At 43.6% G+C, this 26,793-nt stretch overlaps 1 protein-coding gene across 4 annotated transcripts in view; it reads right to left on the bottom strand.

Moving 5' to 3' along the window:
* The window catches only part of CNTN5 (contactin 5), a 674,545-nt gene that overhangs the window by 28,300 nt on the left and 619,452 nt on the right, over positions 1 to 26,793 (bottom strand). For all 4 annotated transcript variants that reach the window (XM_081001824.1, XM_081001823.1, XM_081001826.1 and 1 more), the window contains 3 exons: positions 26,161 to 26,281; positions 18,164 to 18,322; positions 16,289 to 16,438 (listed from right to left, as the gene is read on the bottom strand). In XM_081001824.1, the coding sequence (XP_080857950.1) occupies positions 16,289 to 16,438; positions 18,164 to 18,322; positions 26,161 to 26,281 (430 nt within the window). The remainder of the gene's footprint in view (positions 1 to 16,288; positions 16,439 to 18,163; positions 18,323 to 26,160; positions 26,282 to 26,793) is intronic.

Genomic DNA, 26,793 nt, shown 5'->3' with positions numbered 1-26,793 from the left:
AAGCCACAAGCAGAAAACTCATTTAAATTGTGTCCAAAAGGAAGATACAGTCTTTAAATGTTCCTTTAGCCAGGCTCCTGCAGATATCAACAAAAGCAAGTTGGATCAAACTGAGTGTTGGTGATGTTACGCGCAAGGGTTAAAATATCGACGAGGATAAGGATAATAATACTAGCAGTGCAAAACAAATGAACAATTAAGCAGAAAAAAACGCATAGAAGAATAAAAATACGATGTGAATTTTTTGCTTTAAGTCTCTGCTTCCCACCCCAAATTTCCTGCCATTTGGACAACATAAGAGTTATTCATTGAGTACAACTCCCATCATCTCTCAGTTTTGGCAGTACCGGCTAAAGCTGATAAGAACATGAGAAGAGCTTTATAGATCAGGCTAATGGACCATGTAGTTCAGCACTGTAGCCCTACAGTGGCCAACCAGATGTCTGTGAGAAGCCCTAAAGCAGGGCCTCCCAGCAACTGACATTCAGGGGCAGACTGCCTCTGACAGCTTAGGTAGTACATGGCAAGAGTCCAGTAATATGTGGAGGGCCATAGGTTCCTTATCCCTGGTTTATAGAATAAATGAACCAAGTCTTGGTTCAATTATAAGCTATCTGCTCCCGCATGAACCGGTCCAACAATTACAACAGTCTTCAGAGACCCCACTCAGAACGACCCTATCTTCTGAGTTGGGGGACCTTCTCAATGAAGGCACCTTCCCTCTGGAGTGTCCATCTTCTTCCCATTCACAACCAGCTTCTACTTTCAATGTCCTTTAGAAGAGAGCTGAAAATGCCACTCCCCCCAACTTTAAAGGAGGTTTGCTATTGCAGCCTCCTCTGAATTTGCTGGTTCTGTCCTGTTTTAACTTACAGTACTGATTTATTTTATTTGCTAGTTTTATAATAATATTTTTTTTATTATTATTTATACCCCGCCCTTCCCGGTTCAGAAAACCGGGTTCAGGGCAGCTAACAACAAATTTAAAACACTTAATTGATGCAACAAAAAGCCAGCATAAAATACAGTATAAAATGTGAATAACAATAAATTCAGAATTCAAACATCAATTTAGGGGAAAAAACCATCCAATAAACATTAGATGATCACCAGGGCTAGCTGGCTAAATTAGTCCTATTTGGGCCAGTGAGGAGACCAGGGGAGAATTAGCTGTGGGATCCCAGAGCGGGTAATCTTCATAAAAAGGGGAGGGGGAGGGAAGAAAGAGGAATAAAAGATCAGGCTAAGTTCAAGCTGAAAGCCAGGTGGAATAGCTCTGTCTTACAGACCCTGCGGAAGGAAGTTAAATCCTGCAGGGCTCTGGTCTCATGGGACAGAGCATTCCACCAGGCCAGAGCCATCACTGAGAAGGCCCTGGCCCTGGTGGAGGATAATCTGACTTTCTTAGGGCCCGGGACCTATAAACTATGATTATTCATGGACCTTAAGGTCCTCTGCGGGGCATACCAGGAGAGTCTTTCATTGTTATTCTTACAGGAGTGCTTTCATTGTTATTCTTAGATAACTTGAGAACCCAAGCAATTGTGGGTCAGAATTCATATCTTCTTTTTTTAAGTAAATAAACAAAATGTTATGGGCTTGTTGGGGTCAGCTTCAGGGACACCAGTTGCCCACCCCTAATTTATATAATGGCACAAAGCGATGGCATCCTAAGGCATAGCTGTGCCATGTTCTGTCTTTTGCTGTTGTCATTATCATGCCATTCCTTTACTAGTCCTTTGGTAGATAATGGAGCTGTGGTAACGCAATCTATTAAATCAGTTCTCGAAAGAATAGCCTCTCTCCTCAATGCCTGCAAGGCTTGTGCTTTATTTATTCATCTGTCATTGGGCTGATTTAGTGCATCAACGCCCTTTGAAGCTTCTGAGCTGATGGCCTTGTTTGTTACTCGGCCGGAGATGAGCACCTTTCCAGAGGATCGTTGGTAATAGCCTGGTAGGATGAAGCCCTGCTTAAATGAGTAAATGTTAAAAGATAAACCTGTCCAAAGAATGAATCTCTGTCTGCCCTGAACTGTAAAATACAGAGACGTACAGGGAAACTCTCTGAAATGAATAAGCATTTTAAAAATAAATATGTCAAAGCAATATCCTCCCCCTCATTGCACCAAAGCAAAAAAGCAAAAAACCCCAACAACTTGCAGTCAGAGAATGAATACTCTTAAATGAATAAATGTTCAATGAAGAAAACTATTAAAATGAGCCATTTCCCCCCTGCTTGTCACTAGAACTGGGGTTGTTTATGGGCAGTTTCCTCTGGAAATTCACTTAATATTATGGAATATGTTTTTCTACCAAGATCTATTTGCCCATAAGCTATGTTTATTGCCACACAATCAGTACCTAGTTCCTAATATATTAATTATCAACCGCAATACACATACTGGCTAGTTTGGGTTTGACTGAGATTTGGCATTGGGTATGCCATTGTTTATTGAAGGGGAGGTTGTAGCCTCTGCCTGCCGCCCTTGATAAGGGTATCCTGTTAAAGGGATCTGGGTTGGTGTGGATCCTGTCCGAAGTCCAGATGTGGGCTAGGGCCATGCCATGACCCTTGGGGTGCCCCTATTTTACGTAAGTCATAGGGCTCCTCCTTCTGGTAGTTTACCCTTAGTTTGACTCCCTGCAGACAGACAGGAGTCAAGATATACCTGGGCTTCACCCAATGCCTAAGCCAAACCGCTCACATCTGTAACCAATAAAGTTGTGGCCTGTTTTAGCCCATTAACCTAAATACTCATCTCTGTGTGTTTATTATGCACTCTATGTGGAGCTACCTTTGAAGGTGACCTGGAAACTACAACTAATCCAGAATGCGGCAGCTAGACTGGTGACTGGGAGCGGCCGCCGAGACCATATAACACCGGTCTTGAAAGACCTACACTGGCTCCCAGTACGTTTCCGAGCACAATTCAAAGTGTTGGTGCTGACCTTTAAAGCCCTAAACGACCTCGGTCCTGTATACCTGAAGGAGCGTCTCCACCCCCATCGTTCTGCCCAGACACTGAGGTCCATCGACGAGGGCCTTCTGGCTGTTCCCTCGCTGCGAGAAGTCAAGTTACAGGGAACCAGGCAGAGGGCCTTCTCAGTAGTGGCACCCGCCCTGTGAAACGCCCTCCCACCAGATGTCAAAGAGAAAAACAACTATCAAACTTTTAGAAGACATCTGTTTAGGGAAGCTTTTAATGTTTAATAGGTTATTGTATTTTATTGTTTTGTTGGAAGCCACCCAGAGTGGCTGGGGAAATAATAAATTATTATTATATTATTATTATTAATCCATAGGGAAATACAGTAAATACAGAACATGAAGGCCCTAACCAGGGAGTTTTGTGAAAAGAGAGATGAAAAAAATTTGCTCTAGGCTCTATGGCTACCCATATGTTGTTGGACTACAACCCCCAATATCTCTGACCATTGACCATGCCTGCTTGGGAGTTGGGAAGAGAACAGAAGAGTCTCGAACAGGCTGAATGTCCATCAGATCCAACATTTTGTTCTCACAGTGATCAACCAGATGCCCATGGGAAACTCCATAAACAGGACCTGAGTGCAACACAAACTCTCCATACTTGTGATTACCAGCAATTCCTAGAGTGGAGAGCACAACTATATAATAAACAACTAAATCAGGGATGGGCAGCCATTTTCCTGTTGAGGGTAGCAATCCCTCAGAGTAATCTGTCAAGGGCTGCATGATACTATGGGCAGCACCAAGCACAGTGATGGGCAAGACCAATGCCCAAAGCAACCAGGGCCACCATCTTCCTCCCCCCTCCCCCCCTCTCTCTCTCCTACCCCTTCCTCTCTCTTTCTTCCTCTGCATCCATTAGGTTGCCTGAGGAGAAAGAGATCACTCTTGTGAGCTGATTGATTACAGAAGGCTTTTGAAATAAGGGTGAGGGCAACTTAAAATTAGGCAGGTTGTCAGAGGTTGCCCATTCCTGAAATGAACAGATGACAATTGGCTTCATTTAAACAAAGCTCCAAAAGATACTGCCTGAAGCAGGCTGCTTGATTCTGTCTAACGCTGGGGCTGCCTCTGGCTGCTTCAAGGTGAAGATCAACTTGCTGCTGCCTGTTCTTCCTGTATATTGGTAAATACTCAGATACTACTGAAGAGCTTCAAGTCCCAGTATTCCCTATACACTTGAAAAATGACACTGTACAGCTGTTTTGTAGCTTCATGCTGCCTTGGGAATGAGAAACATGAAACTACGGTTTGGAGCTTCAAAAATGAGCTCCCAAGTTCCTCCTTCCACTTCTGTGCTATGATTCCTTCCCTGACTTCCTGGTTCATGCAAACCACAGATTGCTGTTACTTCCAAATCAGCAAACCATGGTTTGCACTTGTCAGTTCATCAGCATCCAGATGTGTGCCTCAAATATATTCGGATCTCAATATTTGTCACAAGGACCACTTTCAGCTATTCATATACAGTGGTACCTCGGGTTAAGTGCTTAATTCATTCTGGAGGTCCGTTCTTAACCTGAAACTGTTCTTAACCTGAAGCACCGCTTTAGCTAATGGGGCCTCCTGCTGCTGCCGCTGTGCCGCCGGAGCACGATTTCTGTTCTCATCCTGAAGCAAAGTTCTTAACCCGAGGTACTATTTCTGGGTTAGCGGAGTCTGTAACCTGAAGCGTATGTAACCCGAGGTACCACTGTAATTTTTCCCTATTAAAAAAGGCTTTAAAGACTCACACATTTCAAGCCACCTTTTCTTAAAAGGATAGTTTCATGCTGATGATGCTAGTGCTGAAGCATTTATAAGCTATTTGTGTTGATTCTACCATTTTCCTGCTGGGCTTGAATTAATTCCACCATTGTAATATGCTGAAATTGAGCACTGATTATATACAGTGTGTTGGGAGCCACCTTTTTCAATGTATATCTACATACAGAAGCATGCATATTCATATAAAAAGCGATTTCTCAGGCAGGCATTAGCGTGTACCTCTGTGTACCTCTCTTGTTTTGCTCAAGGTCACACACTATTGGGCCTTCCTTATGTGTTAGAATTTGAAAAATCACTCTCCCTTTTCTTGGCTGCATACAGATTTAAGAACTGGACAGCGCCAACTTGATTATGTGTTCTAGACCATGCTTTGCTAGTGGCATACTGTGTGACCTTGGTCAAGTCATTTTTGCCCCCGTTTCCCCCGCTATCCCCCGCTATCCTGCCGTCTGTCTTGGTAATTTATTGCCTTAAAGTTATTATTGTCTCTTAATTGTCAATATGGCTCTTATCATAATTAAGATCAGACAGGACCCTGGAGCAAAGGGCGCAGGATACAGTGGGTGAGATTAATCTAGAGAGAAAGGAGGACAAATGTGGAACATCTTTGCCATGAAAAGAGACATTGTGGTGGGCGGCACTCGGGGAAGAGGAACAGAAGCAGAAGGGGCTCCAACTTAAAGGTAAGTGAAGGAACGGACAGATTATCTAGCACTCTGCAAGTGTTGGCTGGACAGCAAGGGCAAAATCCAGTGATGTCGGAAGCCTGTTGAAGCATTCAACTACCTACATCTTTCGACACCTTGCGGCAGCAACAGAAAACCAAGGTACTCAAATGCACAAGCTCACTATGGACAGCCCCCCCCCCGCCGCAAATTGGAGGCACACTGGAATGATGCCGGGACACACACACACGAGTCAACACACTTAGGTCCATCCATCCCTAGCTGGATGGGGCCATCAGTTTGGGTTGGGTAAGTTTCTTGTTTTTAAAGTCTTAAATTCAGTTCCCCACAGTTCAGGTTATTCGTTTGAATCCTCACAAAAATTCATCAGTATTTTGGTTCAAATTTATCTTAACGAGTCCATCTTTGTATGCCATTTTGAGTAACGTGCATTTTCTTTGCCAGCAGTTTTCCTGAAAAGAATGCAGGTTGGTCTATTATTTCTAGGAACCACTCTATTCCCTTGACTGTAATTTGCTTTAAACTGTTCTTAATATTGACTTTTAAATGGTTGTAAACCACTCAGGGATCTGATGGTGAAGGACACATAATAAAGAAATAATAGAAATAGAAACAGAAATAACAGAAATAACAGAAATAACAGAAATAACAGAAATAATAGAAATAATAATAATAATAATAATAATAATAATAATAATACACATGGGGTTCTATCCAAAGGAGCACTAAGTCTCTTCTTCCATCAGTGAGATTCATTGTGCAATGGTATGTTCTTCCTCTCATCCGCCCCGCACCCTCCCAAATTAGAAGCTTTCTTGTTAAAATTCAAACAAAATCATTTTTTTCCTCCACCTGGCATCACAAGTCTGAAAACATCCACAGAGACATGTGTCCTAAGGGGGAATAGCTAGCAGTAGCCAGGTGCCTGCAAAATGGAAGTTTATTTATGTGTGCGCACCTGTGTGCATGATGCTAAGTGTTGCGTTGTGTTTAAAGCCCCTTTTCTTCATGGTGCTTGATCTCAGTTAAGAAAACAGGAATGTCAACAGCTTGACAAAGCTTTTCCTGCGTCCTGGCGATTCAGCAGACTCTTGAATTTCTTTGTTGTCATCATTTCCTTTTCCTTTGTATCTTATTTATTTATTTCCTTTTCGCTTTGCGGTACACATTGGAGAAGCCGACAAATGTTAAGCGAAAACCCTTTCATGGTATGAAAGGGCACCGCTGAAGTTCACACCCTCCTAGGCAGACGTTTCCCATCTCATCTCTTCTGGAATTAGATGTGAAAATGTGTCACTTCTTTCCAAAGGAGTTGGTCCAACATATCTGAACAAGTGGAAAACAGCAGGGAGTGGTGTGTGTGTGTGTGTGTGTGTGAAGATTACAGAATCTAGTTCATATATCATGCATTGCATCGTAGGGAGCTTGAAATGCGATTCGTATGCGTTGCCAGTATCTGAACACATTTCCCCCTTTCCCTCCCTTTTAATGCAATGCAAACACTGATTTCCTGAAGTACATTTAATTTCAATTTTAAATGACAAGTTTGCATCGTAGGGGCTTTTGCCTCATCTTCCACTAAGGCCATGTTACCAAGTATTACTTCGTAGGACAGTGGCAGCCAATATGGTGCCCTTCAGATATTATTGACCACAATCAACCTCAGTCAACATGGCCAATGGATGTTGGGACCTGTAGGACAATAGCATCTGCAGGGCACTATGTTGGCTTGTTGTTGGCCTCCGTCTGTCTCAAGAGACAATGGAGTGTGCTTCTGGGGGTGAAGTCAAACCACTGCATTAGCAGCACCAAACTGACCTCCCCAGGACACAAGACTGGGCAGTGTGTATAGAGGTCCTTGGCTGCCCAGACCACAAGACCGATGTGGTCCAAAGGAAAACAGAGCAATATGTTTGGCACCAGCCAGGCTGCAGGAGTTGCCCAAAGGAGGCATACAAGGCACCATCCAACCATCTTAGGGACTCCATTCTAGATTTGCATAGAGTTCACTGCTGAGTCTTTTCTTCTCCTGAAGATATCCCACAAGACAGTGGAGGTTTAGGGTCAGAGTTTCCCTTCTCCTAGATGAGCTACCTTCCCAGGTTGATGAGTCCCATCTGCCCCTCACTTCCCTCAAAAGCATGGGCGGAAGCCTTCTTCTTGACTATTGGACCCACGATTGGTCTCACCCACTCAATCCTCCAGAGTCTGTTTTCACATGCAGGGGAAGTCCCTAACTCACCAAGGGTTTGAGACCCATTGGCTACCCTCACTTGATTTAGCTAGCTAGTCAAAGCCATTTCCCGGGGTGCAGCCTCTGTTGGATGCTGACAGCTTCTAGGTGCCACAGGTGAGATCTGAGTGCAGGGTGGGGACCAAAGATGGACAAATTACCCCAGAAGGAGCATGACGTGTTCTACAGCAGAGGTACTACCATGCTGGCTACCTCTTGTTATCAGTTCCTTTTCTCTCTGGACTCCATCTGCATTTTTAAAGTGACTCTACGAACACCTCTGTCCCAGACAATTCAGAGGTTCCTTTATAGGAGGGTTTGCTCAGTTGACTCTTAATAACTTTAAATTCCAGAGTGGGGACAACTGATTTTGGTTTGGAAACAGGGCCCTGTTGCAATGTATGCCAGTCTCTCAACAGCCCCTGCAAAAAATGTCAGAATTATTATTTCCATATAGCTGACGTGGAGAGCTAAGAGTTTGGAAGAAAACTGAATTGCCAGAAGTCCCACAAAGAGAGTTCATATGAAACAAACGAATGCCCATCTGTGCTGCAACAGTCCTTCAAGAGAACAGAAACCTCCACAAACTAAACACACAGATATATATCAATCCAGCCACAGGCAACTTCAGTGTAAGTGAGTTCTTTTTGTTGTGGGGTTCAATCAGAAAAATGCCTTTAGAAATTTGTAGCACAGCTTAAGTCCAATACCTGGTCAGCTTGAGTTAAACCCTTATCTAAATTAGCAGCCTGTTTTTGTTTGATTGTATTTTCAGAACAGTCCAAGTTCGGATTAAACTGGAAGAATAATCTTGATGTTTAGATAGGGCTTTTGGGGTGGGTCAGAATGATCTGCCCGATCATCATCTGCATTGCAAAATGAGACGTGTCCGCGTTTAAAAAACATAGGTGGAAAAAATTAAAACCGTCCTCATCCAGATAAAGAACAAACAAAAACAAGCTGGTTTGAAGCAGCTCATTATTCCACCATTTTATTCCTTGGAAGATCTAATTTTGAATCAGGCTTTCTCTTTGCCCTCCTTAATTCCTGCACATATGCGGCTACTGATAAATGTCACCAGCTTATTAGCTCATGGAATCCAGTGTGCATGCATGATTAGCAGGGTAAACTCTGATTCTACTCAATTTCGACTCTTACTTCCCCATGAATAGATAATGTAATTGATGCCGTGCCCCAAGGCTTCAAATGCCCAACTGCTTTAGCGGGATGTCTTGCATGTTTAAATTCATGTTCCGGGCTCTTTTTCTAACTTCGTAGACCTGTAAAATATGCATGTGAGCCAGAAGCGATGGAGTCAGAGCTGCCTTCACCCAAAGAGGGGATAGGAGTTTGTAAAAGTTACGATGATGTGATGATGAATTAATAATAGTAATAAAAATAATTTGGAAAAGTAACATAATACTAATAGCAGCAATGAAACTGGCTGTTTTATTGATCTGGCTTTAAAAAAACCAACCCAGCTTGTTTAGCATGCTCTTTATATTTTATAGGGCTGCTTTATGTTATATTTTATCTTATTTGTTGGTAGCCGCCACAGACATCATTGTGTGAAATGGCAAGATATTTAGGAAGCAAGATCTGCTAGGTTGAGCAGGTTAGGATCTAGCGGATCTCCAGCAGAGCTACAAGGCTCACAGGAGAACCAGGCTATGGAGGCTTAACTGCCTAACCCTTGGCTCAGCTGCATTGTGGTTCAGCTGGGACCTAGCCAGCTGATTCAAGCCCAGGGGATCTTATGCTAGTATAAGCCATAAGAGAGAGATGTTCAGGGGCAGAAACAGAGAGGAGGGACTTAGGCTGGATACTAAGCCTGTTTCACACTCCCCAATGTTTTGGAAGGGAAAATTGGGGCAACCTGCACCATCCTGCCACCCCGTTGCGATGACATCAGATTACATCACGGATGCAGTTGGGCACTCATAACCCTAGGGCCCAGGTCAGTGCCATTGTAGTTTGACAACACATGGAGGGCAAAAGGTTCCCCACATCTGGTATATTTGGACTGTCAGAGATTCTCCCAGGCCTCAGAGAGAAAGCGTGCGAGAGAGAGAGTTATTTCCATCACCGGAAACATGATCCTAGGGCATTCTGCATGCAAGGTTTTGTGCTGTACTAGTGAAAATGAGTTTTTCTTTTTGCCCAGAAAGGGAAAGAAGATAAAGTCCCGACCAGAGAAGAATGGCAGACTAAGTTGATGGATTATGCTGAAATGGCAAAAATGACCGGAAGAATCAGAAATCAGGAAGACCACAATTTTAATAAGGAATGGGGGGAAATTTATAATTTATCTTAAAAATCATTGTAAACAGTTAAAATCGTTAGTAGGAATGGAATAACACTTGTAGTTCAATGGTGAATTTTGGATATAATGGAGTTGTAAAAGATATGAATTATTATAAAAGATGCAGGAGGAAATGACTAACAATAGGACCCACAAAGGGAAGGAGGGGAGGTCCAGGAAATTCCTTTGAATCTTGTTTTTATTATGTACGTTGGATATGTGATTGTAAAACTTAAAATCGAAAAACCAAATAAATAAATTTATAAAAAAGAAAAAAATGAAAATGAGTTTTCTTTTAAAAAACATTTTAAGTGAACAGACAGTTTTAGGTTTTGTCTAGGCCTGAGCTCTGCCCCTTAATTTGATCCATTCCACACAGCTTTACTGCCAGGCTCCACCATAGAATCTATTCTGGATTCCCCTCTTCAGGCCCTGCTCAAATATTCCAATTTTCTTTTTCAGTAGTTGGCAACTGTAACTATTGGCTATGGGAGATCTGTAGCTGTTATCAGACTGCTTGTAATAACTGTACTATTTCTTGTTTACAACTCATCGTGAAAAGCCCAGTGCAGAAAACTTAGTCTGGAGAATTAACAAGCTCAGAATTATCTCTAGACACTAGTCCATCCAGAACCAGAATTCTTCAGGCTCCCGATGAGATTATTCCGGGATCTCTATCCATCTATTATCTGTCTATCCTCCTTCCTTTGGGAAAGGGCCATAGCTCAGCAGCTGACCATTTGTTCTGCATGCAGAATGCCCAGCATCTACAGGTATAGGGGTGGCAATGTGCTCCAGCTGAAATTCTGGAGAACTATAGCAGGTCAGTGTAGACAGTATGGGCAGAGGTGGCTGGCAGGTGTGGATGTGGTGGAAGATCCAAAATGATGCTCCTGCTGCCACTCTTGCACCATGCTGACCTCCCCTTTCCTTCCTGGCAAGTGGCAGTGACACGAAGGGTTGGGAAGCCAGGAGAGCAATGCAGCCCTACCCATGATATCCACTGCCGAGAATGGCTTCTTCACAGGTTTATAAGGGATCCTTTGCAAGATGTTCAGTGCTGACAGGCAAGATTTCCAAATGATGACTTTTGTGATGTTCCTCAGCAACAGGGATGTGGTTCTCTAGATGTTGTTGGACCTCAGTTCCCAACATTGCTAATCATGGGCCATACCAGGACTCATGAGAGGGCAGCAGGCTCTCCACCACTGCAATGCACATCTCATGGGGAACGTTGTTGGCTGTGTTTTACAGGACATTTTGAGGCCTGGTCTGTAATGATCTCTAGCAGACAAGCAAGCTCCGATAAGTAATTGGCTCTCCAGCAGTTTTTATGAAGGTTTATTTACAAAAGACACACCCAGAGCCCAGCATTTTGCCTGTTCGCAATTACGTTTGTTGGTCAGTCTGAAGTTTCGCTCCTCTCACAACAGGAAGGATGCCAGACTCCTGCCTTTCCCCTCCTGCTCTTTCGTTGCCCTTTGATTTTATCCAAATGCATGGATTTGGGACTGAGAGGCTGACCTCCCCCCTCCTCCTCATTCTCACTCAACCCAGACTCAGACCTCTGCTTATTTGCTGATTGCCTAGCAACACTCTGGCTGCCTTCCAACTCTTCCTCTCCTTGAGAGCTAATAGAGTCCTCTTCAAAAAGGGGTGGTGGTGTCAAAGTGCCCTTTCTCGATTCTGACAGGCAGTTCTCATGAGCAGAATTGGTCCCTCATTAACTTAGTTCAGTCTCTGAGTCTAACTCATCCCCTGTGCTCTGGGGGGCCACGTTCCTGACCTGGTCTATAGGCAGAAGAATATGGAACTGGTAGCATGGACTGTACCACTTCAAACTGCGGGTGTGTTATGTACTGAGTTGAGTAGGATCCAAAATGCAGCAGTCTGATTGGTCCTAGAACAATAGGATTCAGAATGCAGCAGTCTGATTGGTCCTAGAACAATGCAGCAGTATGATTGGTCTGCAGGAGCCACCCAATCCAGCTCCAGATGGAAGTGAATCCACAACCTGATTGGCCTACAGGAGAATTCCAGAATTAGCCAATCACGTGCAGCCCAATGTGTAAATAATGTATACAAAGCAGATACTTTGGGGAAACTTCCATTCCTCCTCACCACTAAAGAGCATGAAATCCACTCTCGACTCTGAGTATATTTCAGGGTGTGAAATATTTTTGTGTGTAAACCTGTTAAATAAATAAAGGTGTGTATGCGTGTGCCATTTTTGAACACTCCCCCATGTAATAAATCCTTTGTACATACATAAGCAAGCGAACAAAGAAAAAAATATCTCACCAGGGAGCCTGGTTATAGCTTTGTTGTAGCCGGGCAAACAGGCGCCCTATGTGGCATAACATTTACTGGATTCATACTCCCTGTGGAGCAACAAAGCATTATTCTAGATTAGCGATAGCCAATTTCTGTATTCCCAGCAGCAACTCTCTTCTCTAGATATCTGATACTGGAGTAGATTATTGAATATGTAGCTGATTCCTCTTTCAGTTCTTTTATAGTTGGATATTCTGAGGCCCGTGTGGGAAAAATCTATGGTTTAACGATTTCCTGTTTGATTGTTATAATCCTCTGGTTGCTGTTTTCTCAAGTATGTCATGTACTTTTATTAAATTATTAATTTTTTAAAAAAAGTATTGACCAGGCCGCTCTGAGGTGCACCGAGTGACAGGAGAGTGGCATATAAATGTGAATAATGCTATCAATAATAATGATGGCTGTTATTACTAGTCTGGGGACTGAATTTCCCAAACTGAGCCTCTCACGAATGGTCATCATAAAGTCACTACCATCCACCAGTAATTAATTTGCAGTTACGGAGTGCCCAACCATGGCTGAGCCTTTGCAAACAAAAATCCAAACCGGAAGCACAGTGTAAAAGCACAGAATATCCCTATTTTACTTCGACTATGTGCTGAGGAGTGTATGTTTATTATGAAGATGGAAGGAAAACATAAGATGCCCTGACTGGCATCAAGTGGGTGCATGGGAGATACCGAGGCAAATCACAGCAAACCTGTGTCATGAAAATTTCATAAGTCAAGGTGGTGTGGAAATTATGCGCTTGCAGCCTAAAACACATCTGGCCCATTAAAACCCAGAATGCAGGATATGCGTTCGAAACATAGAAGATGCAGCCTATCACCTGAGATAAGCTGCCCTCTCTGTATGTCCATGTCTGCTTTGATTTGTGCTGCCTGGCTAATCAGAGGAGCAGCCAGACCGTTTCTGTTTGACCGAGTGAGCCCATATGTCGTGGGGGAAACCATCTAAGTCATAACGTGGGTGGTAAAAGCTTTTCCAAACATGCATTTCTGTGAAGGCGCTCATGTATTTTTTATCTCGTTTTTCCTTCTTTCCCATTAGACTGTAATGGAGCAAAACGTGCAAGGAGTGGCTGTAGTCAAAAAGGAAAGAAGAGGCAGAAGCTCTCTGTAACTGCTAGGTATCCCCAAAAACACACCAGCAGAACCCTTTCGGGTGCGAAAAACCAAACCTCCTTTTTTACAGCATTTGTGGCCATGCTTGCTGGGGCTGTTGGGAGTTGTAGTTCAGTGACATCTGTGGGCTGATCCTGTGTTACAGCGACAGCTCTGGACTGGTCTTGAAGAGCCTTTACCCTGCTTGTGACATCTGCAAATAGCTTCGCAAAATATATGTGAGTCAGGTGACCGGCTTGCTTCAAAACTGGTGTAGCTTGGTGTTCTTTAACCTTTGGTCTCCTTGTTGCTGGATTACAGCTTCCATCAATGACAGACAGGTCAGGGATGTGGGAGCTATAGTCAAACAGCAAGGCTGAAGAATTCTGGGGAGGTTCAGGATATTTATAATTTCTTAACATATAAATCCTGCTCTCCATCCAGGGAGGGAGCAGGTTGGGGAAATGCCATACCTCAGTGGCAGAGCATCTGGTTTGCATGCAGAGGGTTGTATCCTACTCAGAGTAGACCCATTGGAAGTTAGCAATGCTCATTAAATTCAGTGGATCTACTAGGAGTAGGACTAGCATTGAGTGTGTTACTAGAATTTTTATAAAGGTTGGGGGGGCGTTGTTTCCAGTTAAACGGGACACTGCACCCGCAGACCCTCCCCCAAACTGACACCATTCAATTTGTAAATATCTCCATAAAACCGCCACAGTTTTGCTACTTTGTATCTTGTTCAAGGTTACATAGTATTCACCTCCCCTCGTGCAGCAAAACCTTCAAATATTCATATAAAATCAGCCCTACGTCGGAACAACGCCATTCCAACTTCATCTTACTCAGGGAAAAGATGGCTATCAAAGGGGGGGACTTGGGAAATAGGTAGTGACAGCCATGAGCTCTGAAACCTGGGATCACATACTCAGCAGCCTCTTGCACAAGAGATGATCACTGTCAAATGGGTGACAGATAGGTAGTCATCCTGTGGACAATAGCAGAGCATTCAGGAATGGATTAGCTTCTTGGTCAGGACAAAGAAGTGTGATTACCTGACCAGGAAACCCAGGAACTTGTAAGTATTTCCTTTGTATCACTTGATGGGTGTGAGGTGAAGGGCAAGGGAGAGATGGAGGCAGACTTGATGATCTGGTTTCTGCCAGAAACCCCCTCCCATAATGTGACATAAAGTAAAGGGACCCCTGACCATTAGGTCCAGTCATGGCCGACTCTGAGGTTGTGGCGCTCATCTCGCTTTATTGGCAGAGGGAGCCGGCGTACAGCTTCCAGGTCATGTGGCCAGCATGACTAAGCCACTTCTGGCGAACCAGAGCAGCGCACGGAAACGCCGTTTACCTTCCCGCCGGAGCGGTACCTATTTATCTACTTGCACTTTTGACGTGCTTTCGAACTGCTAGGATGGCAGGAGCAGGGACGGAGCAATGGGAGCTCACCCCGTCGTGGGGATTCAAACCGCCGACCTTCTGATCGGCAAGTCCTAGGCTCTGTGGTTTAACCCACAGCGCCACCCGCGTCCCTCCACAGTATGCATCGTGCTTCACTAAGTGTCAGGCTGGAGCCAGCAAGTGAACATCAGCAGCTGCCAGACTTGGACAGGACAGGGGTGAGTTCACAGCCCAGAGAAACACAGGACTTAGCAGACAATAGCTTGTCCGATCCTGTTTGCAAACCTCTCAGCGTGCAAGAACGCAGAAGGGGAGGGGTACAAGAAAAGGGGAAATTGACATCACAGAAGCAACAGAACCATTACATATGCTTCAGGTTACATACGCTTCAGGTTACAGACTGCGCTAACCCAGAAATAGTGCTTCAGGTTAAGAACTTTGCTTCAGGATGAGAACAGAAATCGTGCTCCGGCGGTGCGGCGGCAGCGGGAGGCCCCGTTAGCTAAAGTGGTGCTTCAGGTTAAGAACAGTTTCAGGTTAAGAACGGACCTCCGGAACGAATTAAGTACTTAACCCAAGGTATCACTGTATTGAGCTAGTGATCTGACTAGGCCTAATGCAGCTTGCTATAGTCCCTTCCAGATCTGCTTCGTTTGAACAGTAGAATAGACTCATGGGAACTTCAGGACCATTCTCCAGGATAGAAACACATGGAGCAAAAACCAGTGCAGCTAAATGAAAAACAAAAGCCCCAACATAATCAAGAACAGAAAACATAAAGCAAGTTTTGAAAAAAATATAACCCAGAAAACAAGAACAGCATGACAGGGGCGGACAGCTTTTGCACAGGGAGCTCTCGACCACACGAAAGTGGGTTCCTGGCAGTTTCTACATGGCAGGCACATCGTAAAAACCAGCCTTGAGTTACTAACGCCTTGTTAATATGTCACACCGATAAGCAGGCAAGCCAGAATGTGCTGCATTTCAATGTATCAGGTGCGTAATTGTCTAGGAACGAGAGCAAAGCTAATTGAATGAAACCAACTGTTAAAATCTAATATAAATTTATTAAAGCAACAGCATATTATTTGGAAGACGCCAACGCATGAGCCAGTTTTTGAAGGAATACTCTGCAGGCTTACCTGCAAGGCCCACCTACGTTTTGGAGCCTCACAGTTCAGAAAACATTTCACACATTACTTTCTGATTAAAATACCTGTGATCCACCTTTCGGGCCCTCAAAGCAACTCCCGCTATTGATCTTGTTACTCATGGCATATTGATTTTAGAAAGCCACAGTCCCATAATGCAACATGGGTACTGCAGTGGATAAGGAACATTAGGGATCTCGACAGAATCTGTAGCATTATAAACAGTAAAAGTAGCAGAACAAACCCCACGTGTGAGCACAGCCTATGTATCACAGTCATTTCGAAGTTCTTGTTTCCCATCAAAGCTCTTACCTGCTTCCTTGGTCCGGATCACTCTTGAGGGCGCGCTTGGATCTCCAGTCCCAATTTTGTTGGTTGCGACAACTCTAAATTCATATTCCACCCACGGGTTCAGCTCGACAGCCATGGCAGACTCCATGTCACCGCTGATGTTTTCTGGAACTACAAAGAACCAGTAAGGAGAGTGACTCATTAAAGCAGCACAATCCATAAACAACTTCTCCCAGTGTTGCTAAACTGAAGTTGGGGGAACCGGCTGCTGTCAGTAGGGCAACTGGGGGGTGCTTGAAGAATCCAACAGTTGCAAATTCCTAAGCAAGGTGCCCTGATTTTCACCTCTCACACAAAACCTGCAGCTCAAAAACTAATAGATTTCAAACTTTTTCAAATGTTGCATTGCAGCTCTTGTTAAAATGTGTCAAAAATACAGATTTAAGTACTATTTCCAGATTTAAAAAACAACAACATACATTTAAGAATGGCCTCTGAGATAAAATTAGTATTTAAATATTGACTTAAATGAAAGCTAGCCTTCTTTTGTGTGTGTGTGGGGGGGGGGGTGTTGTTTAATATTTTTTACCAGCAACCAAAACACAAACAGTGAAACGCCCCAGGCGGCTGATACATTGGGTAAACATAATCAATAATAGCATATTCAAATCAACCATATGTACAATTTTATATACGTTAACACTCCTTCATCCACAAGGTTTATTTAACTTTTAACATTTTAATTGCCCCAAATTGTTCAAACCTACCCAAATAATTCAATATCTTCTCAAACCAATCCTCCTCTTTCTCACTGACCTTAAACCCTTTCATTTTGTGGGGGGTTGACCAAATTTAGGAGGGAATTTAAGGGATTACCTCTGAGATGAAACAGAAGGAGAGGGGATGAATTGATTCTGGGGAGAATTAATTCGGAGGCAGGGAAGGAGGCCAACAATTGTATGTGTGTGTCTTCTTAACCTTTCCCTTCTAAAATCGCCCCCCCCCCTTTTCCTTTACAATTTTTAAAGCTTCTGGTTTTGTGATTCAGTTTGGTGGCACAGTAGGAGCAGTGAAGCTCTCAGTGCTGTCACCATCATTCTTTCTTCCCAGAGGGTGATGACAAGAATCCCACTGGAGCTGATGCTATAAAACTAAATTGCACAAAAAAGGGGGGAGGGATGGACCTATAACTGAAAGCAGGTGAGGCTGACACCAAAGTGAAGTGGGCTAATCCACCAGTCCCTAAACACGACTAATTTAAGTGCCATTGATATCAATGGGTCTGCTCTAAATGTGGTTAAGTTTGGATCAAAATCATCACATTTAGCCTGGAGGAGACTGAGAGGTGATATGAATGCCACCTTTTAATATCTAAAGGGTTGTCACATGAAAGATGGAGCAAGCTTGTTTCCTCTTGCTCCAGAGGGTAGGACCCAAAACCAATGGCTTCAAGTTACAAGAAACGAGATTCCGACTAAACAACAGACCGAACTTTCTGAAAGTAAGAGCTGTTTGACGGTGGAATGGATTCCCACAAGAGGTGGTGGACTCTCCTTCACTGGAGGTTTTTAAGCAGAAGTTGAATGGTCATCTGTCATGGATGCTTTAATTGAGATTCTTCTATCACAGGGGGTTGGACTAGATGAGCCTCAGTATCCTATCCAGTTCTACAATTCTACAACTCTATGAAGACCCCTGTTTTCACTCACACAGGAAGGTCAGCCTTAGAAGAGTACACACACACACACACACACACACACACAGAGGTTTATCCCTTTAGTCGATGAAAATGTTTTTAACTGATTGAACTAAGCAAGTAATCGATAAAACGTTGTAGCTCAGCTTCAAGTTTCTTAATTTCTATGTCGTTAAACATACACACACACACACACTCACCTGTTTTCACTGTCTGCCAACCAAGTGAAAATGGACTCCGTGCTTGAAGATTGTAGGAGGTGATGGGACTGTGGTTGTCTGCCCCCGGTGTCCATGAAAGTGTTGCCGTGGTCTCTGTGATCTCCTCAACAATCACAATCCCTGGAGGCCCAGGTGGACCTGAAAGCAAGGAGATTGAATGTACTACTTTGAAATGCCTATCGCTAACCATGTAGGATCACACCCACATTACCCTTCATTAATTAATCCAGATTACGAACATAAAAAAAGTCTTCCTGGATCAGGCGAGTGGCCTAACTAGTCCAACATCCTGTGCCCACAGTGATCAGCCAGATGTTTGTGGGAAACTTTCAAAGAGGACTTGGGCGCCACAGCACTCTCCCCTCTTGTGGTTTTCAGCAAATGCCATTGTCTCTTGAGACAGACAAATGCCAATAATGACTGCCCCCAACAGTGGATATGGAATACAGCCATTGTTGTTGTTTAGTCGTTTAGTTGTGTCTGATTCTTCATGACCCCATGGACCAGAGCATGCCAGGCACTCCTGTCTTCCACTGCCTCCCACAGTTTGGTCAAACTCATGCTGGTAGCTTTGAGAACACTGTCCAACCATCTCACCCTCTGTTGTCCCCTTCTCCTTGTGCGCTCAGTCTTTAGCTAGTAGCTGTTAACTTCCTTGAATCTGTCTAATTCTCTGTCAAAGCCATCCAAGATTCTGGCCATTGTTAAGGTATGCCAGTTATTGGGAATCAGAAATGTGGAGACAGAGCCGTCCCGTCCATGAGGCAGACTGAGACAGTCACCTTGGGTGGTGGGATCCCAGAGGTGGTACCCTGAGGAGAAGCAGTGCTGGCTTCTGGCAACATCTCGCCAAGTGCTCCACAACATCTTGCAGAGCTCTTGTGAGCTCTTGTGGGGCTCTTGAGAGATCTCACCAGAAGCCACCATTGCTGCCACTTCTCCTTGCTTTTCTGGTACAACTACAATTGCTCTCCCTCCTCACTGCTGGAGAAGTGAGGAGAAGCAGCTGCAGCAGTGGTTTCCAGGATCTGGTGAGATCTCACAATCGAAAACTCAGGGCATTGTTGTTGTCCTTATTTTAATGGTGCTTGCTAATTATTTTTTTTGCAGTTTTAGCTGCAATCAGCTTGTCTTGATCTGCAAGCAGAAAGTCACATAAGTGGCTGAATGCGTTGGCACAGATCACGATGATTAACCCTTTATTATTAACTCTTTATACAAGTCTCTGTTAAGAAAACAAGAAAACAGCAGTACATGATCCACCGTATTACAAAAGTTGAATCCCCAAAGCAGGGGGGAGCACTCTGATCTGTTGGGGAAGTTTGAATTAGGCTGCTTCATTCATTCATTCATTCAATCAATCAATCAATCAATCAATCAATCCATAAAATTTATAATCTGCTTGATTATAAATGTTATAGTGGTTTTAGAAAAAGATAAAGCAATAAAAGGCAGAAAAAAATCACAGCCGTACTTTAAACATAACACAAGTTAAAATACTAAAACAGATTAAAATCTCCTCGACTTTCTAAGCTTCTGGGAAGGCTTGTTTAAACAGGAATGTTTTTAGCAGGCACAAAAAATAAAAAAAAATGGTTCACTTAAAAATGTGGACAAAATGAAGTCCTCAAGTATGGCTGCCTGCAGCCAGTGTAGCTGAGCTAGAATAGGGACCATGGGCTTCCTGAAGTCTGTCCTTATCAAAAGTCTCAGCCTTCTACACTAGTTGAAGTTTCCAAACCGTCTTAAAAAGTAACCCCAGGTGAAGCATGTTGCTATAATGAATAGGAGAGTTTACCAAAGCATGAATGACTGAGGCTAAAGCCTTGACTGGAAGGAACAGTTACAACTGCTGCCACCTGGGACACCAGCAGCGACACACGATAAAAAATATATGATGTTTGCAGTTTTGAGCAATGTGCATGAAGGGAAGGAACTCCAGGCCACCTCATAAATTAGGTTGCTTTTTTTTTAGTTAAAGCACCAACTCCTCAGACAAGAAAGTCTCTTTGTTATGTGCCAGTAGGTTATCTCCAGAAGCGGTTGGCGGCTTTTATTTTTGCATCTCTGCATACGCTGTAATCTTGGTCATAATAGACAGCGCCGGACAGTTATGCAAGGTACAATTTTAGCCCCATAGAGAGACGAAAAGATTACACCTGTCAGGCTCTTGACAGTGAATTTGCTGGAACAATATTGAAATCTCCATGCGTTAGCGAGGGGAGGCGGAGATTGCAGCAGCTTCCTTTAGAGTTCGCGCATTTAAGCAGAACAATCTGAAAGAGGTCGTGACTGGTTGTTATGGGAGCTCTGGGTGAGAGGGACAGGGACTGCGGTGACACAACCCATAATACAGTCAGCCACATGGAGTGCAGAGGATCGTCTGGCAATGCCAATTTTGAGCTTGCGTCTAATGCTCCATGAGCGGTGTTTGCAAAGCAAATAAAGGGAGCTTCCATTTTAGACAGGGCTCAAGCGATAAGGTACCTTTTAAGCAAACCTGATAAGCAAATGTGCCATCGCACAGTTCAGCCTTGAAAGAAAAGTGTGCTGAACAAGAACGAGAAACTGAAAGAGATTGTCCAGAGCCATACGTGGATATTTGGGGATGGGGAACAAAATATTTGGGGGGGTCTACCCCCCACCTGCACTTCTCCCAAACTTACTGCCCTTCTGCAGAGTGCACCTTCACCTGTCATTTACAACTGGGCACAGGCCTCTCCTTCCGCCTTGCCCTCTTGCCAGTGTGGTGTAGTGGTTAAGAGTGGTGGACTCGTAATCTGGTGAACTGGGTTCGCTTCCCCGCTCCTCCACATGCAGCTGCTGGGTGACCTTGGGCCAGTCACACTTCTCTGAAGTCTCTCAGCCTCACTCACCTCACAGAATGTTTGTTGTGGGGGAAGAAGGGAAAGGAGATTCTTAGCTGCTTTGAGACCCCTTAAGGGGAGTGAAAGGCAGGATATCAAGTCCAAACTCCTCCTCCTCGTCCTCGTCCTCGTCCTCCTCCTCCTCTTCTTCTTCTTCTTCTTTTCACCCACTGTGCAAAAAGCTTCTACCTGCTTCCTCCCCACTCCTTGCTCACTCTCCTGCTCGCCTCTCCAACCATTTTCTTGTTTTCATTTCACTTTTAATTTGTATGCCACCTTTCTCAATTAATTTGTATGCCACCTTTCTCAATTACAAGGCGGTTTGCAGCAACAAGATATACAACAGAGAACACACACCTTACAACAATCTTATCCGATACAAAACGTCAGAATAAAACATAACTTTAAAATGGAATGATTTCTAAAGTCATATTCAATAATCTATTAGAATATCATAGTACACGATCAAGCTGTCTCTCCTACTGGCCGGCCAGCCGGCCGGCCCGCCTGCTTCTTCCCAGCTGCTCCGGATCAGACAGGCTTGGAAATGTCACCGAAAGCTGGGAGGCAAGCAGGGGAAAGAGGGCAGTGCCCAGCTGGAGGGGAGGTGGCTGCCCAAGGGAGGGAGGGAGAAAGGTGTCAACTTGCAAAAATATTGGGGGAAGCGACTTCCAAAGTGGAAAGCAAGAGGAGCATTGTTGCCCCCCCCCCTTGATCTCTGGTGTCTCCAAATAGGAGCCCTGGAAGGCTGCTGTCAGGGATGGATCTAGATTAAGATTGAAATGTAATTGGATTAAATAAGATTTCAGAAGCAAAATTAAATTAATTTATCTTACCTTGAAATCTAGCACATGGGAGGCCATCTAAAAAGCATAATTGGCTTATCAGTTGGTTTATTTTTGAACTGTAATTGTAATTTGGTAATGTTGGAATCCCCTTCATGGATCACATGGATTTGGTAATGTTAGAATCCCCTTCATGGATCACTGCCTTGTTGTGGCGAAGGGGCTTGAATAACTCAGAGAAGCTATGAGCTATGCCGTGCAGGGCAACCCAAGATGGACAGGTCATAGTGGAGAGTTTTGACCAACGTGATCCACCTGGAGCAGGAACTGGCAAGCCACTCCAGAATCCCTGCCAAGAAAACTCCATGGACAATATTTGACCAAACTGCAGGAGGCATTGGAAGACAGGAGTGCCTGGGGTGCTCTGGTCCATGAGGTCACAAAGAGTCGGACACGATTAAATGACTAAACAACAACAGCAATGTTAGAAGTGGCTTAAATTGGATAGATGTAATTGAAAATTAATAAAAAATTATTTATAAGAAAATAAAAAATAGATTAGCCAATGGTCTGTCCAGGATAAGGCAGCTTCATATATCCCACCTATATATTCCATTGGAATTGAAATGAGAAACACTGATAAGCACTGCCAGTTATATTCTTTTAAAAAAACAGCCAAGTTGTATATGTGTGTGTGTGTGTGTGTGTGTGTGTGTGTGTGTGTGTTTACATCTCACTCTACATTCATGCCAACTGAAATACACAGGAAGCAGCTGAGAGGCTCCAATAAATAAATAAAGCTGGCAGGCGTGAGTGCCATTAGGAATGGAAAATTTGCTTCGGGATCAGAACCAAGAATTGGACTAATCCATTGGTGACAGGGAGCGACACTCGATTGCCTCCTTGCGCTTGAGGCAAGCATCTTCTCTCACTGCCATAAACATCTCAAGTCTATGTGAATAGCGTGGTGTGCTTGGAGTCATTATTTTTGCACCCCTGTTCCTGAAGAAGAAGGAAAAAAATCCCCCACAAAAATCAATTTGCACTAGGATTCAAAGAAGGGTAAACATAAGAAGCGGTGATGCCGAAACAGAAAACGAGTTTGGGAAACGCAGCTCAGTCTTTCGCATGCTGTGAAGCTGTTTTGTTTGTTTGCTACGAAATGGTCTAACAGAAAAGCAGGACGACTGAAAGTATGATAGAGCTTTGGCTGCCAGTGTTCATTTTTCTTTATTTTTCATTGTTAAGATTTTATTAAAATTTGGCGAATCAGGATTAAAATGGAATTTTTTTTACACAAATACAAAAAAAGAGGAAATAATTCCTCATATGTCACATAAGGTCAAGTAGAAGAAGATTTTTAAGGCTACCCTTAAAAAATGGTCTAAAAACTGCCAGTGTTTCAGAATATAGTAGACCATTTCTTATTAAGAAGAACAGAGCAGTGTAAAAACAAATTGAAATTGACAGGTTTACCCTCCCTAGTGATATTGCTTGCTTGTTATTTTGAGGGCATATATATAGGGGATATATATATATATATATATATATATATATATATATATATATATTCTGTCTGTGCACAAGGTTCCTAGTGGTCTCCAATCCGCTGCTGCTGCCAAAATCTTCACTCCCTTAACTTCATTTATGCTACAACACATGATGTTCCCCAGGGTATCCATGGAGCTGATTGCACAGTTGAGGTAGTGCAGATTTAATAGATTTGATTTTTACAAAATTGGTGCTTTACTTTTTTTTTATGTTCAAGCAGATCTGAGGGCTTTTAAGGCCATGCGGTAGAAGTGCAAATATAAAATAAAGAAACGTTGGTAAGGCGAAGAAACTGCTATTCCTTAACAAACCCAGTTTGATAGGTGATGCTGTCTGTGGCAGACTTTGACAGAGGCAATTTAACACTTGTGAAGCTGATATCATAATAGTTCCTTTGCTTCCACCTCCAGAAAAGCAGAACATAATAAGCCCAGGATATACGAAATGGATTTATGTAGCACAGTCTGTCATAATTTTGACTTCAAATAGAGCGTTAATAGAGCATATGAATGTAACAGTTCTAATACTCCCAATATTTCCTACATTCAAAGATACGCAAAGATAAACAAATAGCAAGCTCACTTCTGTTACGAAAGGTTAGAGAGAGAAAACAACACAAGGCTTTCATAGTTTTGGAAGTGTGATGATAGATAGAGTTGCCAGACTTTGGACACCATTCACTGGGTGACCATTCACCAATCAGGGCCATCAGATGATTACTTCTGAATCTTAGGATCTCAGAGTAAAGGGCAGGTAAATCATCATCATCATCAACAACAACATCTTGGGTCTCAGAGTTTTGCAGCAGTATTCCTTTGAAACATTATACAGGGTGGCCCAAAAAGTAGATACACTGCTTTAGAATCCACTTCCTTTGTTCTTGACTCAAGTTCGCAGTCATCATTCGCAACATCAGTAAAGAAAAAACAATCCTTTTATCTGACTCCACTATTCTTTCCAATGCCAGTCTGAAATTTAACAGCCACTTTGTCATGTGTCAGTTATGTCTACCCATATAATCTGTTGTGATGAATTCCATTGATTCAACTGTATACCTACTTCTGTATACCCTGTATATATATATTCTGAAAACAAAAATATTACAGAAGATCCGAAACATTTTTTCAGTGGAAATTTAGAGATTAAAAAAAGAACCCCCTCTAATGTGACCCCTGAAATATCTCTTCCCACCTTAATTTCACAATTTTTCCCCCTTGGCCTTCACATTTCCACTTTCATCTTTCTATTGCTAATCCCTGATATTTTCCCCTGCCAGTGTGTCAAAAATATTTCAAGCATGGTGATGTCGCAAGTCTGGAGCCAAAACACTACGGTCCATTGCTCCACGAGTCTTTGACAAGCTGGAGACCTGGAAACCCTATGTGACCCAGAATTCTAAAGTATTCAAAGAGTGGGAACAGAGCTGATATTTCATTAATTGGTGGCGGAAAAGTGTCAGGATGTTGGATCAAAAAACTTGCAAGCTTTATCCAAGCTCATTAAGGTCAAAATCCAGAAATCATAGGTAGAGAAACATACCTACCCTTTCCCCAATTCATCTCTATGAATGAGGTGGAGGTGTCCCTCTGCCAGACCATTCCTGGCTCAGCTAACCTCCATTGGCAGGTAATAAAAAACCTGCAGCCTACTTCAGTGTGGCCAAGTATTCTGTCTCATCTCTCAGCCTAACCTACCTCACAGGGTTGTTGTGAGGATGAAATGAGGAGGAGGAGGAGAACTGTGTACACCATTTTGAGCATGGGTAGTCAAACTAAGGCCCACGGGCCGGATCAGGCCCAATTGCCTTCTGGATCCGACCCGCGGACGGTCCGGGAATCGCCATGTGGATTGCCAGCACGCACGTTCTTTCCCTCTCCCTCCCTCTCCTTCACACGGCGGCGCCTCCTCCCTGCCTCCTCCTGGCTTCTCCCTGCCCTGCCTAGAGGAGGAAGGGGGCTGGGCTTTGTTGGTGGCAGCAGCAGCTGCGCTGGACCGGCCGCCATTTTAAGCAGCCCCTCTCAGGAGCCCTTTCATGCGCCGCTCATGGTCCTGCTGCCACTGCCACTGCCACCGCCAGCCCCTGCCGCTTGCAAGACACAGGCAAGCAGCCACTGGGACTTGTGGTGCTCTTGCATCATTCCCCCCCAAATATAGTCCGGCCCCCCACAAGGTCTGAGGGACAGTGGACTGGCCCCTTGCTGAAAAAGTTTGCTGACCCCTGATCTTGATAGGGGTACATAAATGTAATAAATCTAATGTTTCCAGTGTGGTTTGGCATGGTGTCCACTTACCCTGTTAGTCTGGTAAGATTCCTGGAAACTAGAGGGAAGGTTGTTGAAAGTGGCCAATGGACTTTCTTCCTTTTGAGTCTTAAATGTGCATGTTTATAGCTAGAACCTACTTTTTGTAACCAAAAATCATTCCGAAGGATGAGCAACGTTTTTCAGAAGCCCTCTCCAAAAGAAAAGGTGAGATTATCAATATAATTGATCTCTACGTCTACCCGGACATTTGAGTCTCCCGTGTGATCACAGAGACTTTTAAAGTTATCACCTCTGTCAGTTTTTATATTTTGTTCGTCATCAGCCTTTGCAAACTCTGACCACGTGCTCCTTGTTTGCAGAGACAAAAATTGTGAAAGGGAAAACGTCACGTAAATGATACATACAAGAGAGAAGGAACAAACCAAGCACAAGGCAAGAATGCCTTGAAATGCCTTTGCAGGATCATTTATGTTTATCGTGTCCTCAAATGCTGCTATTAGCATACTCACCCCTCACAAGAAGTTCTGCCTCATCTGATATACTGTCTGCTGTGGTCTGTACCCTGCAGCCATATCTCCCAGCATGCATCAGAAGAATGTTCCTGATCATTAAATCTGCAGAGGACGCTTGCTGGAAAGAAAGGAAAAAGCAATACAATAGCACCAGCTTAAAAAACATCACAAATCTTTCTTTGTAAAACAGGGAAACAGGTTTGACTGGGAGCTTTGGAAGTCCTTATTCCAATCTCCAACTCAACACATTAATGGTAGTGACCCTGCCCTCCAACACACATGTTACAGACACCCAGTGGTTAAGAGTGTTGGAGCAGGACCTAGAAGACTAGGGTTCAAACCTCCACTCAGACATGAACTTATTGGGTCACCCTGGACCAGTCACTTGGCTGGTGAAACACATCACAAAATTCGGAGAAGTGCGAATTCCAAAGGAAGGCTTTGCTTCAGTTCTCATATTGTTTCGGAAAATTCAGACTAGGCAGATTTGCCTTCAGCTGTGAACTGAATTGAATTCCTCCTCCATCTATACATGAGCCTGGGGGCTCAGAGAGTTGGAACGAGATAACAGGGAGGGAACTGACTGCTATATTTAGACTGGAGCACTATTCACCCATCAGCCCGTGATTA

Source organism: Podarcis pityusensis (genome assembly GCF_964106645.2).
Source record: "Podarcis pityusensis genome assembly, chromosome: 4".
NCBI classification, from domain to species: domain Eukaryota; kingdom Metazoa; phylum Chordata; class Lepidosauria; order Squamata; family Lacertidae; genus Podarcis; species Podarcis pityusensis.
Note: the sequence above shows the minus strand (reverse complement) of the source record. Positions and strands in the feature narration are given on the sequence as shown.